This window comes from Pecten maximus, chromosome 1 (genome assembly GCF_902652985.1).
Source record: "Pecten maximus chromosome 1, xPecMax1.1, whole genome shotgun sequence".
In the NCBI taxonomy this organism is placed as follows: Eukaryota; Metazoa; Mollusca; class Bivalvia; order Pectinida; family Pectinidae; genus Pecten; species Pecten maximus.
The window spans coordinates 40983954-41001616 of NC_047015.1; the positions used below are offsets into that span (position 1 = coordinate 40983954).

At 37.0% G+C, this 17663-nt stretch overlaps 2 protein-coding genes across 2 annotated transcripts in view; one reads left to right on the forward strand and one right to left on the reverse strand.

Annotated features, from left to right (window-relative positions):
- Positions 1-2229, reverse strand: part of LOC117333878 (peroxisomal membrane protein PMP34-like) — a 42300-nt gene extending 40071 nt beyond the window's left edge. Inside the window, exons 1-2 of the mRNA XM_033893299.1 lie at positions 2057-2229; positions 605-665 (exon numbers count right to left, since the gene is read on the reverse strand). Coding sequence (XP_033749190.1) covers positions 605-665; positions 2057-2158 — 163 coding nt within the window. The 5' untranslated portion in view covers positions 2159-2229. The remainder of the gene's footprint in view (positions 1-604; positions 666-2056) is intronic.
- The window catches only part of LOC117333887, a 35896-nt gene extending 18954 nt beyond the window's left edge, over positions 1-16942 (forward strand). Inside the window, exons 2-5 of the mRNA XM_033893308.1 lie at positions 8948-9118; positions 10051-10177; positions 11460-11615; positions 15277-16942. Of these exons, the coding sequence (XP_033749199.1) occupies positions 8969-9118; positions 10051-10177; positions 11460-11615; positions 15277-15626 (783 nt within the window). The 5' untranslated portion in view covers positions 8948-8968 and the 3' untranslated portion in view covers positions 15627-16942. The remainder of the gene's footprint in view (positions 1-8947; positions 9119-10050; positions 10178-11459; positions 11616-15276) is intronic.
- Positions 16943-17663: the final 721 nt, after the last annotated feature.

A 17663-nucleotide genomic window follows, 5' to 3' on the forward strand; every position in this document is an offset into this window, starting at 1 on the left:
CCCTATCCACTTCAAATGTTCTTATTCAAAAGCAAAAATCTCAATTTTGAGTCATAACATTAATTAAGTACATAAACAAATACACTGTAGTCTCGTTCAACCAGATGCTTGATTACTTTGCATTCATATCTTCTTTGTGTGATGTTACATGCGCAGTCAACAAGAATCTGCTTGAACGAGACTAATAAATAAATAGTTTAACGTATTGAACAAATAGTTCTAATCTGTACCAGGAGCAGTTTGGTATGTAAATACGTGTGCATTTTCAGGCCATTTTCATCAATGTTCCTTGAATTAAAGAAATTTCTGAAATAAAATTTTACATAGGAAAAGCATTATTGGATTCACGGAAACAAATCTTCGTTATTGAACTTTCCTTAGATTCTGTTATGTCCCCCTATGGAGTATTGATTATTATGAAAATGGGGACAAAGTTGACAGCTGTGAAATTATCTAAGTCACAGTTTTTACTCACAACCAGTCAAAATTTGAAAACCATCATCCTAACAAACCATAAGGCAGATAAAATCATTTAATTTAAAAAAGAAATTGGTATCATGTATCACACTAACATGATTTACGCAGCAAAATGTGGTACACTTACTCTGAAGTCTTGTTCTTGCAGTATCTAATGGATAGAAGACCACCATAGCCACAACACTGCCCTGTCACACAAAAAGAAATATGTTAGCTTACTGGCAAAATGTTGGAAGTCAATACAGAGTAGATATATCTGGAATATCACATGGGATTTTTGTGTATGTGCAGGACATCCAGTACTCTTGATTCTGTTTTAGACTCCCCCAAATCAGTTTTGACTCTAGGATTGAAAGCACGTCTATTTTACACATGTTTTGACTCTTCACATTTTTTAGAAAGTGATTTGACTTCTGAAATTGCTAAATCTCAAGAGTTGACTGAATGCCCTGATATGACATGATTTTCCCCCAATTCTCATTGGCTGAAATTTGTCATGTGGAGGTTAATATTTTGAGATACAGTTCTGATAAGTTTCTACTTTTAGAAACAAAGGATGTCATGCCACACAGTGTCTCAGTGTCAAGTTCCTGTTACATGTATCAGGATAAATATCATACCGTACAATTCCACTCCTTTTGCAAACAAGTTTTAGATCTACTGTAATATAAAACTTAAGGACATTTCGATAAATTTCAAGAAAGGTCTATAATTCATAAAAAAACAAATGTTCAAATAACAGACCAGATAAATCATTATCATGTCTATAGGATATTGCACAACTTCAACAAATTAAAGATAGTTGGCAAAGAGGAGAGCTTTAAACCTTTGTTAAAAATTGGATAAGATAATTTTGTTAACTAATATGTCTGAAAAAGAACTGATTTGAATGAATCTTGATTGATTTGTGGGGATATGACATTCCATGGCCAGTCAGTGATTGTTCTTGAAAAGGATAAGGATTTTCTAGTGTGTATAAACTGCATGATGGAATTTGATATGAATTAGAGTAGGAATTTAAGAGAAACCGTTTGGTGGAGTAAGCAAGTTTTTCTTCATGGCCATTAGGTCATGCTTGATTTTGAAAAATTATCCAAGCCTTGCATGCATCTTTTCTTCTTTTGCAAAATATCACGAATGTAGTTTTACCAGAGACCTATATTAAATATAGGTCTCTGGTTTTACAAATAACACTAAAGTCTTAAATAAGACTGACAATGTCTTATTGTTTTGGCCATTTCTCTCCTTTGGGAAATGTTGAGCAGGGAATGGTCGTGTTTGTAACTCCGTTCTTACATACTTGTATTTTATCTCCCTTTACGGTGACAACTCGACCAGGAAATGGGGATATTTCTGTATCACATTTCTAGTTTTTACGGCTGTTTCACAATTTCATATTTTAAATCAGAACGAACCAAGAATTACATTACGAGCAGATTATGCCAAAACTTTACACTCATTAGAATAAAAATGGTACATGATTGTATGTGTGCGAGGTGTCCTCTGTAACCGACCTTTGTAACTAGTTCCAAAGTGATCACCTTTAATGTACATTGCTGTACTGTATATTATAGCTTACCGCTGCTCCTGAAACAGCATGGACTAGATTGCCGTAGGAAAGGACCTGTCGCAGTAGCGAAGTCCTCATGTTGTCTGTACTCGTGTCAACTTTGGAATGCATAGTTGTACAGATCTAGCCTAATGATGATACATTGAGCGACATGTGAAAAGTCAAATGCAAGCGTGTGTTTGACACGGACATTATTTTGAACCTAAAGAGTTCAGTCGTGGTCATGATTACCGTATGTGTACTAAAAGACACCATAAAGACATCATGTGTAATATTGACGATGCCTGCTGCTGAAATACGAGAGACAAAATATAATGGCAATATTATTTTATGTTCTTCGAACATGAATACAATAAATGCATGCAACATCTGCTATCATAACTATTAAAGCACCTGTTCCATTCCATATATAGTACATTGTATAAGGGAAAGTTTCCTGGAGTTAATCTACACTTTGTATACGTACTGTACGATAGACTATATATATGAGGTCGCCCTAGTACTTGTAGTACGCTACAGTAGATTATTATAGTAAACTGATTTCGGGAAACAAAATAACCATAAAAGTGTTTTGAAACATATGATTGTAACTAAGATTTATTTAGCGTTCATGTATATTAGTTTCGTCGATGAAGCAGAATATTAAAGACGCACGTGCAAAAGATATGTCAACATGCACTTTTCCTCAGCTCACGCATTTTCATCCGTTTGATTATCTTAATCTCCATGACGCCATTTTTAATAGATTTATACAAAATTGTGCACACTTAAAGAAAATTGTCTCCTCTTTCAACTCATAATATTGAAATATTTTCCCGCTATTCCTTTTTTCAAGATATCAATTATTTTTCTCCACCGCGATCATTTTGTAATGTGGGACGTCTGGTTCACCCATTGTCAGTATAATGTGACCGTGTGGGGTGTCCTGCTGGGTTCTCCGCAGCATGATTCAGTGGGATTGCACTATAAAGTCGTTAGCAGCTCCACTCAATCACAAGAGACAAACACGAACATACCACAGCCTCCCAAAACACACTCACCACACGTATGCATCTTGGCCATAGCTAGGTGCTTTTTAGTCGGTATAAAGCGTAACCTCGGGTTAAGATCCGAGGTACGTGGATTGACGCTCCCCTTGTCGGTTTGTGTTTCTCGGGAAGTTGAGAAACGGACCGGTCTGTGCAGTCGTGGCAACGTACAATATATGTAGATGGTCCGATCGGCCTGTATCGCTCAACCCCTATGCAACTTTCAAATATGTAAGTATGCTAGGTTTACTTATCTGAATATTTTGTGTAGCCCTTCATCTTAGGATAGTATATACTGGCCCAATATCAGGTTCTGGGCCTTTTGGTTATTGAGAAGAAGTCGTTTAAAGATTTTAGCCTATTTGAACACTCTGACCGTGAATGTACAGTTGAGTGTAGACTAAAGGTTACACCCAAGTGCACTCCGAGTGCACTCCATTTGGACTTGGAGTGCACTCCGTTTGGACTCCAGGTAAACTTGGAGTGCATTTCAAGTGGACTCCGAGTCTACCTGGAGTCCTATAAGACACCATGCCTACCCCAGTTCTATAATCAGACTATATCATATATATATTAATACTTTGATGCTTTTAATATAATTTACATATAAATAAATATTTTTTTACAAATTACTTTTGTTCTGTTAATATTACTATTAACATTTGTTTAGTCTACTAGGAATATTTCTTTTATTGTTAATACATGGTAATAATGCCTACATGTTCAATTTATATTTATTAAGATCCATAAAAGACAGTTATACAATTTATGCTATAATCAGGTTTCTATGAAAGTTAATTGCTTATTATTTCAATTAGAATATTTATTACTGTTCATATATCATGACTGTAAAGGAAGTTCAGATAATATATCTATATTATGTTATTGATTATTCAAAATATTGAAAGTTTACAGTATTTAATGAATTATGTGTTTTTTATATAAGACATTCTCTACATAATAATATGTACTCAATTCAGGCAAGTAATTATAAAATAACCAATCATTTTAGTTTATATATTTAAATGCATCATTAGAAAAATATACATTTACAACTGTACATATTTACGAGCATTACCTAGTTAAATTAATATTATGACATAACGTACACACAAGTATGTAGTTCTGGACTACCCATAATGAATGACAGTATCTGTTTAATTGCTATTATCATTGGTCATGCATGACTGACTCTGGCCTGACACCGGGTACCCCTGATACTGTGCCAGGTGAGTTTTAGGAGCCAGCTACAGGTACTGTCCTGGGTTCACAGAAATACCTGTGTCAATACTGTCACTGTATGGCTTCAAAGGATGAAGCTGTGCAAAGCAGGGTCACAGTGTTATAACCTCAGGCCAATTAACAGAACAGAAGATTATCTCCTGACTTGAAGGAAAGGATTGTAGCTCTCCATTTCAGAGGCCTTAACCAGACCAAAATTATATGTATAAACGAAATACCAGTGTAATTAAGGTGGAAATGTCAAGATAAGTTGTAAAACCATTAACAAATTGGTTAACAGGTTTAAGAAGACAAACTCTATTGAAATGAAGTCATTCTTTACTGAAATTAGAAAGTAAAAATAAGGTGTTTCTAATTACAATGTAACCTGTCTAAACCGTAAGTCATTGAGACCAAACGTATTGGCTGGTTTATACAGGTGTCCGGTATGTAGACGTACAATGTTGAATGATATAAGTTCAAAAAAAATTAATGCAAATCAAATTAAGAAATCATGCAGTTCTTATCTTGTTATATTCAAAAATATAAAGACATTGCTTTAAAAAATTAATTGTAAAGAAACAGATTAAAGTAAAAAAAAAAAAAAAAATCAGTGTAATTCAAAATGGTATAATGAATGTAAATTCACCATTTCCCAAAACCAACCTATAGCCTTATACCCGTAATAAGTACACATTGTTCTCGTCCAGGAAATAAGATTATAGAGCCTGAGGTAAAATTTGCCTCAGGGCAGTTGGACACGGCAACCTATGTACCATTTACCTGTAAAACTGACCTGTTGGAACTACATCGTTTTCTATATTCCCATTCAGTCAATATCTATCATGATATGTGTCACTCATACATTGTATGTAACAGATACAGGTCATGAATGTACAATGGTTGTTCAAGCCAATTATAAAATCATAAAGTTAAATGTTCAAACTTTAAAAAAAAAATTGAATAAGGCCCGCTGCAGTTGGTGTATGGAATGTTTGATAAGTATTTACTTAACTCACACATGAAAATTATATTAATCTATGTTGATTTACATATTGACCTCTAATACTCTATACATACTTCCATTATAATATCAAAGACATTAAGTAATAGTACCAGTTTGAAATAAAAAAAAAATTCAAATATTTTTTTTTGTATATTGACTTATAACTGTTTTAATAATACTGTAATAGGAATGGACAATCATATGATTTCAAAGGTGTCAGATATCAACCGTCACAAGGGTGTACCTATATTCTATATGACCTTGGTATAGGTCCGCCTGAGTTAAATTTCCTCTAGCCCTGACACCATACCAGACATGGTGTCAATGCCAGAGGAAACTCTGGCTAGGTAAAGGTAAGGTGTGATGACCAGTTTCCATCTAACAATTAAGGGGGTCTTTATCTAGTTAGATGACCGTGTGTACACCTGTCCAGATCTTCACACCTTATGAGGTAAACTTGGAGGAAGGGGTCATTATTGGGGTCAGTGTAAGTCTGTCTTTTCTCCACATCCCTGTAATCACGCTTGATATACAGGTAAATATTGACCTGGAAGTTGGGGGGGGGGGGGGGGGGGGGGGGGAGGAGGAGGAGGAGGATATATCCGATATAACTGTTAAAAGAACTCCATGTATGACCGGGATTTAATGAGGCAGGCATAACAAAAATAAAGTTGGTTTACCAAATAGAAATGTAAGTCTGATGTTAAACTGTAAATCAAAATTAGACATTAGATCAGGAATATGCTATCAAGGTGTAAAAAAAAAAAAACCTTTCTTTTTTATTGTATGTTAAGATAAATATAAACTGTTGGAAGATAAGTATTTGAAATTCATTAAAAACAGTACTTAGTACTTCGAGTACAAGTAATGTCCAGTACACAATCAAACTCTACATTTTGAGAGAACTGCACACACAACTTGCTACATTTTTGTTTATAGCCAATTTTCTACTAATTGACGTGGCTTGTTAAAACTCTTCAAATCAAAGGAATGCTATCATACATTTTCAACGAAGTGCAAGATCTATTTATTTTACATAGGGTTAAGTAATAGAAAAAAATAAATTATATTAGATGCTGTTAGTTAACCAATGAAAAATGAACCAACAAAATAATAAGATGATATATACAAAGATAAAACAGTATATATAGTCAAAATGTATATGAGTATACACTGTACATCTATCTATAAACATTATGTATATATGTACTTGGTTACAGGTACATGTGATACATGTGGACCCAGGTAGGATTGGGGCCTGATAGGACTCCAGGTAAACTTGGAGTGCACTCCGAGTGCACTCCAAGTTTACTTGGAGTCCAAACGGAGTGCACTCGGAGTGCACTTTGTGTAACCTTTAGTCTACACTCAACTGTAGGTCAAGTTCATTCATTTGAGCAAACTTGGTAGCCCAACATCCCAGCATGCCACATACGGTGAATATTAGGTCTCTATAAGCCCCTTGTTTATATTGAGAAGAAGTTTTTTAAGTGAAATGTTGACGCCGGCCGGGCGGACGACAGACGCCGCATCTCGGCATAGGCTCACACTTGCTCTTCCCCGAGCAGCTGAGCTAAATCTGGTTTCTACGGAAAACAAAAGAAAGAAAACCAATAATGACATCACAAACTATAAACATATTCTATTCATTATCGCTCTTGTTTCCTCAAAAGGAAGCGCTCGAGGAATCTACATAGGGGAAGAACAAGGAGAAAATCTACGTGGTCGGGAAGGGGAACCCATATCTTTTCACGTTCGATCGGTTTGGTTTGGTTTTTTATTATCTCTCCCGAGTGCGTGAAGGGAGTGGAGTGCGTATGGTACGGCCACATATACTAAGTATACTGACAACAGGCAAGCCAGAGCCCCACTCGATTTGCACTCTTCTAAGAAGAGAAGCTTTCTAAGAAGATCGTATTCCGTTATATGTAAATCGAGTAAACCGGGAGAATAAAACAAAAAATAAACAAGTTTTTAAGTTTTCTCAAACACGATGACACAAACATGTGCATGTATGTGTTATAAATCCTTCTCTAGTGAAACTCATCACTCGCACACTTAAAACATGGTCGCCGCCATCTTGGAAGATAAATCTTCCAGCTTCGAGACGGAAGAGGTAGAAGATCTTCCAGAAGCAGAAGAGCTTCAGATCGAGTGACCGGAAGATATATTCTAGAATGAGAAGAGTGCAAATCGAACGGGGCTCAGTCGTCCCACTCCCACAATGTTGAGTCACGGCCAGGGTACAAACAGCCTTCCTCACAGAGGCAAACGATCATCGGAAGGCCAAACGAGAGGCAATGCACGCTTCAAGAAAGACATCAGGAATTAATAAAAAGAGATTTAGAAAGAAAATCCAAAATTTAGTCGCCTCTTTTGAATCACGCAATGAAGACAGAAGGTATCATTCCTTGCACAGGATGCTTTAAAATGTTAACTTTTTCGGCTGCATCGATACATGAAACTTTAAGAAGTTTCCTATTTCGATGCTTACAATGTGTCCAGTATTTGGTGGTAAGGCGCTTGGCCTCTAGGAGCACAATTACATCGTGTTTCTTGTGCTTTCCAAGGGTTTCGGCGCCAGTATGTAATTTGTTTATATTTGCCCACCTACCGTTTTTGTACGTCGTATTGTTTTTGGGTGCTGCGGGTTCGCTTGCACGTTCGTATTCTTAGACGAACTTACTCAGCAATCAAAATGCAAACAGACTTAAAGCCATATACTCCCAAACAACCTAAAATTCTAGTTGCACACATGTATTAGTGGCAATCCAAGATGTTCATTCATGCTCTCCTAACAGTAAAATGACCACTGGACTGGACGCTTGACCGGAGGAGTTCTTGAGACATCAGTGTATAAAAATAATTATAACTTGCCGCATTTATATTTATCGCGAGATTTGTCACAGAGCCGAAAACGAGGCTATAACAACGTGCACCGCACATAAACTACACACATAGCCGTTGTTTACATATCGAGCATACGTGAACTTTGCCTAATAATGCTTTCATTTAAACATATAATATATTAACAGAATATTCGCGTAATAACTGAACAAAATAAACAAATATATTTTACATTTAATTAAATACTTAATTTCAAAATGTAGCAATATGCATACAACAAAACATCGATAAAATTTTAGATCAGTGAGGTTGAAATGTTCAAAAGCTACCCAGCAATCCGATAGACATCCGGCAAAATCGGAATTCGAGTCTATTCCCTTTTCTTCTCTCGCTTAGTTCCAACGAGGAAATTCTCGGGTTTTGCCGATTCCACTCACTTTTGCGTCTTTTTTGGAAGAATCTGTCTGCGTTTTCACAGGTCCAAGCTTTCGGCGTTCCGCCATTTTGTATGGACAGTAAAACCCGCCGTTGCATTGTGGGACTAATTTTCAGAGAAACCTGGTCCGGCAGCCACAGTTATTATTTTAGGGAATTCCCCGTATACTTTCATAAATACACATTTTCTTTCAGTTTCTGATTCATGATAATCTGTTAGGCATGTATCAAGTCCGAAAACTGTAAAAAGCTCAAAATGTAAACATTGATATATGTTTCTTCTGGAGAATGTGGCTTTAAAACACTAACTCTAAACTGCTACCTGAGTGATGTAACATATTCTGTCTATTTTTATTGTTACAGGTGAGAAACATTGACGTCACAATGGCCTATAACATACGCTTGATCGTTCACGTTGCTTGTGGATGTGCCGCGTTGTCGCTGTCACTCCTCACGATTGGCTTCGCCACTCCCGGCTGGCTGGTTGTCAGGGTAACACCCAAAGACACTTCGATATGGAACTTCAATCATAAGGTCAGAGGATAAGTATCGGATTGCTCTGTGATGTTTCTCATAAGACGATTTCGTTTTAATTATCCAGCATCTCTACAAAATCCCAAACATCAAAGATGACAGAGTATTCACGACTTATCACGAAAATGCATCAAATGACATCCACGGTATAGATTACAAACAAATGAAAGCATGATCGCTTAGAAGACCAACACTTACGTGCCAACTATAGAGACGGAGCAAAAGAGAATTTTTTCGGGATGCAGTTAATTATTGAGTCGCTTAAAATTTAAAAGATAAAAAGGGAAGCTTGAACTTTTTGAAGGTGTTAGTATTGTAAAGTATGTAAAGTTTCGTATTGTATATAAATATGCAAAAGCATTCTTGATTTCAATCGACTATATTAAATCTTGTATTTTGGAGATGTATTCCTTCCTCATAATAATGAAAAACAATACCAAATATTTTGAAAATACCCAAATGAGTTTTCATTTCCTATGAGATTATATGAAACGAGTCGAAAGTTTTCATTTTTCGTAATCATGGCAAGCAAAAAAAAATCTTATATGAATTGAAATGCGTTTGATCATATAACTAAGAAATTTAGATGTTTGTAAGTCAGATGTGTAGGATAAAATCAAATGAAAGCAGCATTTTGTTGCGCCATATATAATTTTTACTTGTGTTTACTTTTCTACTACCAAATATTAAATACGTAAGATATAAACACACAAAATTTAAAAACATTTTTTTATTAAAAACCGTAGCAGCAGTAAAAATAACCCCTTATACGGTACCTGTAAATGGCTATCGATTTCTGACTGGCACAGATGAAAAACGCCACATGGTAAACAAATGACATCATAGATAATCTGTTTTGAATAAAGACGAGGAAGAAGTGTTCAATAATGCTATTTTAATGGAGAATAACCTACATTTTTGGATACTTCTAGGACCGAGAGGTGACGGTGTACGTGAGCGTGTTTTTCGCGAGGGCCTGCACGAGTCAGCTGTGTGTGCTGACCAGTATACAAGACGGTATGGACAAGTCTGAACAGAACATGGTCCACAAACATCTGTGTAGGTATACAGACGTGGTCTTTACATTATATCGATTAACAGTAGAGATTTTTCTTTTATCAAAATGCTTTTATGAGAAGGAAGCAAAATCCAGATAGATTATAAGTGATACTGGTAACTTTGGTTTCGAATACTGTAAGTGTTGCGGTTGTGATAGGATTCGTTTGCCTGTTTGTTTATATGTTGCTGGGGTAATCGCCCCATGAACAGCCAGTGTCGTTTTGAGGCGGGGTCTTCTTGTAGTAGTTTGTGGCTATCTCATTGAACAACATACGGGAGGCCCGTCGCATGCCACCCAGAGCAATCCGGGGAAAAGTGTCTTTCCCAAGGACACAACCTCGGGACAGATAGGGAGGCGGTCCCATTGTGCTATGGTGTTCCTATATATGCTCTCGTAATACTTAATATTTACGTTTAGAAATTGACCTGTAGAATGTGGTCTCCTTCATACAGAATATGGACCAGAAATAACTCTTCGCAGGCATAGAGAGTTAGTTACTTATCCGGCTAAGTTCTCGGTTGTGTGTATAAAGTGATCGGGTGGTGTCCTGTTGCGTGTCTTTGGCAACATGCATCGATGGGGTAGCATCAGTTCCGTGCTCATCGCAGCCTCCTAAAGCACGCACACACTTTACACATGCATCTCGCAAACAGGAGAGAACGTCCTTAAATGACCATAGCTGTTGATCGGACGTCAAACAATACAAAACCATACCAAACAATAATCACACGTATTTGGACTGATAACATAATGTACAACTCCTAAAGCGTATTGTTTACAAACGAATTATGACATATGTTTCATTCCTTTCCATGCTCGTTGGCATATTTGATAAACACATACATTGATGGTGAAACAAACACAGAGCGTATTTGTGTGTCTCGTCCAAGTAAACTTCAACAGATTGATAGTGTTTGTGTTATTTCGTACCTTTGTTAAGTAAACCTCGGAGATATTTACTGAACACTGTTGAGGCCACTCTTAGACCCGTGACACATTTGAACTACAAGACGTTATACAATAAAGACATCAGTATGGCTTGGTCAGGAGTAATCAAAACGCAATATTGACTTTAAAAATGTTAAATATGCTTAAAACAATCTGTTCATGACTTCGTTAGCCTACGACCTACGTTTGAACATATGAAAATACGATATTCAGGTGTAGTTAAAAGAGTTTTGTTAGCCTAGGTAGCTCCACATGTAATATCAACATAATTATATCTACATTGTCATGTTGTCTCTGATGGAACCTTTGTTATCCTTCATTTCACGGTGATAGCCAGGGGTATGAGCTGGAACATTGAGATACAGGTAGAGTCGATCATCACGTTATTCTGTGCATTGGTTGGACTTGTCCTTCTCATAACCTTCAACAAGACCAAAGCTTCAAAGAAGGGGCTGGGCATCGCTGGGCTCTTCTGTCACCTAGTCTCGGGTAAGTTATGACGTATTTACCGCTGGGCTCTTCCGTCACCTAGTCTCAGGTAAGTTATGACGTATTTACCGCTGGGCTCTTCTGTCACCTAGTCTCAGGTAAGTTATGACGTATTTACCGCTGGGCTCTTCTGTCACCTAGTCTCAGGTAAGTTATGACGTACTTACCGCTGGGCTCTTCCGTCACCTTGTCTCGGGTACGTTATGACGTATTTACCGCTGGGCTCTTCCGTCACCTAGTCTCAGGTAAGTTATGACGTATTTACCGCTGGGCTCTTCCGTCACCTAATATCAGGTAAGTTATGACGTACTTACCGCTGGGCTCTTCTGTCACCTAGTCTCAGGTAAGTTATGACGTACTTACCGCTGGGCTCTTCTGTCACCTAGTCTCAGGTAAGTTATGACGTATTTACCGCTGGGCTCTTCCGTCACCTAGTCTCAGGTAAGTTATGACGTATTTACCGCTGGGCTCTTCCGTCACCTAGTCTCAGGTAAGTTATGACGTATTTACCGCTGGGCTCTTCCGTCACCTAGTCTCAGGTAAGTTATGACGTACTTACCGCTGGGCTCTTCCGTCACCTAGTCTCAGGTAAGTTATGACGTACTTACCGCTGGGCTCTTCCGTCACCTAGTCTCAGGTAAGTTATGACGTATTTACCGCTGGGCTCTTCCGTCACCTAGTCTCAGGTAAGTTATGACGTATTTACCGCTGGGCTCTTCTGTCACCTAGTCTCAGGTAAGTTATGACGTATTTACCGCTGGGCTCTTCCGTCACCTAGTCTCAGGTAAGTTATGACGTACTTACCGCTGGGCTCTTCTGTCACCTAGTCTCAGGTAAGTTATGACGTATTTACCGCTGGGCTCTTCTGTCACCTAGTCTCAGGTAAGTTATGACGTATTTACCGCTGGTCTCTTCTGTCACCTAGTCTCAGGTAAGTTATGACGTACTTACCGCTGGGCTCTTCCGTCACCTTGTCTCGGGTACGTTATGACGTATTTACCGCTGGGCTCTTCCGTCATCCAATCTCAGGTAAGTTATGACGTATTTACCGCTGGGCTCTTCTGTCACCTAATCTCAGGTAAGTTATGACGTATTTACCGCTGGGCTCTTCTGTCACCTAGTCTCAGGTAAGTTATGACGTACTTACCGCTGGGCTCTTCTGTCACCTTGTCTCGGGTAAGTTATGACGTATTTACCGCTGGGCTCTTTTGTCACCTAGTCTCAGGTAAGTTATAGCGTTAATATGACGTGTGACCTTTAATAAACTGATGACTTCCTTTATACCTAAAAGCGAATTTAAATGTTTGTCATCAGTCTAAAGGGGGAAACAAGTTTATTAGTGTAGATTTTAGTTTAGGGAAACACAATATTCATCAATTAGACCACATAAAGATTAGTATGATTCAACAAGGTAGACTTCATTCTATGGGAAAAGACGATTTACCACAGGTTCAAGTCAGCTTATGGGGTAGATTTCAGTCTTAGGGAACAAGACTCACAATGGTAGACTTCAGTGGTTCATCAAGATAGAGTTCAGTCTATGGGAAACATGGTTCATCAAGATAAAGTTCAGTCTATGAGAAACATGGTTCATCAATGAATATTTTAGTCTATGGGAAGCATGGTTCATCAAGGTATATTTTAGTCTATGTGAAACATAGTTCATCAAGATAGGGTTCAATCGATGTGAAACATGGTTCATCAAGGAATATTTCAGTCTATGGGAAACATGGTTCATCAAGATAGAGTTCAGTCTATGTGAAACATGGTTCACCAAAGTATATTTCAGTCTATGGGAAACATGGTTCATCAAGATAGAGTTCAGTCTATGTGAAACATGGTTCATCAAGGAATATTTCAGTCTATGTGAAACATGGTTCACCAAGGTATATTTTAGTCTATGTCAAACATGGTTCATCAAGATAGAGTTCAGTCTATGTGAAACATGGTTCATCAAGATAGAGTTCAGTCTATGTGAAACATGGTTCATCAAGATAGAGTTCAGTCTATGAGAAACATGGTTCATCAATGAATATTTTAGTCTATGGGAAGCATGGTTCATCAAGGTATATTTTAGTCTATGGGAAACATGGTTCATCAAGGAATATTTTAGTCTATGGGAAGCATGGTTCACCAAGGTATATTTTAGTCTATCTGAAACATGGTTCATCAAGATAGGGTTCAGTCGATGTGAAACATAGTTCAACAAGGAATATTTTAGTCTATGGGAAACATGGTTCATCAAGATAGGGTTCAGTCTATGGGAAACAGTTCATCAAGAAAGAGTTCAGTCTATGTGAAACATGGTTCATCAAGGAATATTTCAGTCTATGTGAAACATGGTTCATCAAGATAGAGTTCAGTCGATGTGAAACATGGTTCATCAAGGAATATTTCAGTCTATGGGAAACATGGTTCATCAAAATAGAGTTCAGTCTATGTGAAACATGGTTCATCAAGGAATATTTTAGTCTATGTGAAACATGGTTCACCAAGGTATATTTTAGCTTTATGTGAAACATGGTTCATCAAGATAGAGTTCAGTCTATGTGAAACATGGTTCATCAAGGAATATTTTAGTCTATGTGAAACATGGTTCATCAAGGAATATTTTAGTCTATGTGAAACATGGTTCATCAAGGAATATTTTAGTCTATGTGAAACATGGTTCATCAAGGTATATTTTAGTCTATGTGAAACATGGTTCACCAATGTATATTTTAGTCTATGTGAAACATGGTTCATCAAGGTATATTTTAGTCTATGTGAAACATGGTTCACCAAGGTATATTTTAGTCTATGTGAAACATGGTTCACCAATGTATATTTTAGTCTATGGGAAACATGGTTCATCAAGGTATAGTTTAGTCTATGTGAAACATAGTTCATCAAGGTAGGGTTCAGTCTATGGGAAACATGGTTCATCAAGGTATATTTTAGTCTATGTGAAACATGGTTCATCAAGATGAGTTCAGTCTATGTGAAACATGGTTCATCAAGGAATGTTTTAGTCTATGTGAAACATGGTTCATCAAAATAGAGTTCAGTCTATGTGAAACATGATTCACCAAGGCATATTTCAGTATATGGGAAACATGGTTCATCAAGATAAAGTTCAGTCTATGGGAAACATGGTTCATCAAGATAAAGTTCAGTCTATGGGAAACATGGTTCATCAAGGTATATTTCAGTCTATGGGAAACATGGTTCATCAAGGTATATTTTAGTCTATGGGAAACATGTATTTTAGTCTATGGGAAACATGGTTCATCAAGGTATATTTTAGTCTATGTGAAACATAGTTCATCAAGGTATATTTCAGTCTTTGGGAAACATGGTTCATAAAGGTGTATTTTAGTCTATGGGAAACATGGTTCATCAAGGTATATTTTAGTCTATGTGAAACACTTCATCAAGGTATATTTCAGTCTATGGGAAACATGGTTCATCAAGGAATATTTTAGTCTATGGGAAACATGGTTCATCAAGGTATATTTTAGTCTATGGGAAAACAGATGGTGAAACAAGATCCATCAAGGTAGACTTGAGTTCCATAGTGGCAAACTCTCCAGTTTAATTTATTTTAATATTTTTCTTGCTACAAATAAACATCAATACAAGTTGTTGTACTACGTAAGCTCATCGTAATATATACTTTCAGCTAATCTGGTTACCGTCCTCATACTGAAAATGGCAGCTATCAATGGTCAGATGGAGTTGTACGAGGACAACGAGTTTCATTTCGAGGTGTGGACACCTTACTCAATCGCCATTATCGGTGTGGGAGGATTGATGTCATACCTGACGTCTCTGTTCTGTATCGTCCTAGTCTGTGCGCAGCAGTCGAAAAACGTGCCTGTTGTCGTGGATGGAGAGGATACACAAGATGATGGTCAGCGTCCAAACGGCAACTGTATCCACTCAAATTTTAACGGCTACACTGTGATTCTACAGGACTTTCAAACATGTGGTACAATTCCAGAATCTTCAACGGTGGAATCATTTAGATAAAATGGTCCATACTTCTATTTATTGACCATAGCGGCACAATGGTTACACGTTTGCCTTTCACCTAGGCGGCCGGGGTTCGATTCCCCGATCGGACGTAAAAAGGGTATGAGTCATCTGCTCGCCCACGTGAGTTTTATCTGGGTTTCCCGGTTTCCTCCCACAAGACCTTCCAACTTCAATTACTGAAGACATGTTGGAATTCTCTGCTGTAAAGGGTAATTAGTGTATCTGTTAATGAACTGCGGTACAAAGATAATTACGAACCTCCAACGAGAGCATATCAATGTAATTTCTAATGGATTTAAAAATTAGAAACGTTCGAATGTCTCAAAGGACGTTAAACAGTGTACAAGTATGTCTGAACAACATCTTACCCTTGGAGTGGATTTCAAACTCGCGCCCAGAGGTGGAGGGCTAGTGATTAAGTGTCGGGACACCTTAACCACTCGGCTACAGCGGTCCCTTGTTAACATAAACCATTGTACATAGCGCCCTCTCCCAGTATACATCTTATGATATACTCGTGAACTTTCGGTTTGTATAAAACAATGTACATGTATGTGAACACCCTCTCCCAGGATACGTCAAATAATGTATTGGTGTACTTTGTATGTGTGAACCACCAGTTGACAAGCTGGATTCCAAAGTGAACATCAAACGATGCACGGTTTCTCCTTCCGCTGTTACAGACAATGTGAGTGTGAACACATAACAGGCGAAAGATTGGAAACCTGTTAGTGTAGCATGTCGTGTATAATCTATAAATTCTGTTACAATTTACTAAATTTATTGTAATATAATGTCTTCGTGTTTATGTAGATCTATGGATTGATAAATTAACCATTTAATGTTGTACATGATATGCAATATGCACATGAGAGCGGAAGAAAATATTCATCTATCGAAATTAATCATAATTATCATAATTAATCATAATTAATCATAATTATCATTATCAATCGTATCATAATCATCAACACCATACAATGGATATGTATTGTAAATGTGAGTATCGCATAAAATCCCTGCAATGATTGTGGTCTTTAACAAGATAACAAGAACCGGGAGTTGTTAATCATAATAAATTATTTATTTCCTGTTAAAGACTTTAGATTTGAAAGGGCATTAAGGGACTTAGTTGCTTCAGAAGCACGTTTATAATGTACTGAAATGTAGCATTTGTATGCAATTGACCTTTTAAGCATTTTAAGAAAATGTTGATATGATATTATTCGTATTGAGGAAGTATCGTTTCATAAAAATATGATATTACATGATTAGACTAATAAAGCTGATTATGAAAGTGCGAAATGACATCTACTTAGTTCATAAAATTTGTCTCAAGACCTATTGAGGTTTATACCCCCATACACCTCAACATAACATTATTCAATCCTTAAGTGGATATAGTTATATCTAACGTACAAAAGGGAAGATTTTGTGCATCGGTATTTATGGTTTTGTTTTTGCCGATGAAAAATTCGTGCCACGGATTTCCATATAAGCCTTAGCCAGGTATGTTGTATATAAACCTAAGCCAGGTATATTGTATATAAACCTAATTTTATATAAACCTAAGCCAGGTATATTGTATATAAACCTAATTTTATATAAACCTAAGCCAGGTATATTGTATATAAACCTTAGTCAGGTATAGTATATAAACCTTAGTCAGGTATGTTGTATATAAACCTTAGCCAGGTATGTTCTATATAAACCTTAGCCAGGTATGTTCAATATAAACCTTAGCCAGGTATGTTGTATATAAACCTTAGCCAGGTATGTTGTATATAAACCTTAGCCAGGTATATTGTATATAAACCTTAGCCAGGTATGTTGTATATAAACCTTAGCCAGGTATATTGTATATAAACCTTAGTCAGGTATGTTGTATATAAACCTTAGCCAGGTATGTTGTATATAAACCTTAGCCAGGTATATTGTATATAAACCTTAGCCAGGTATGTTGTATATAAACCTTAGCCAGGTATATTGTATATAAACCTTAGTCAGGTATATTGTATATAAACCTTCCCG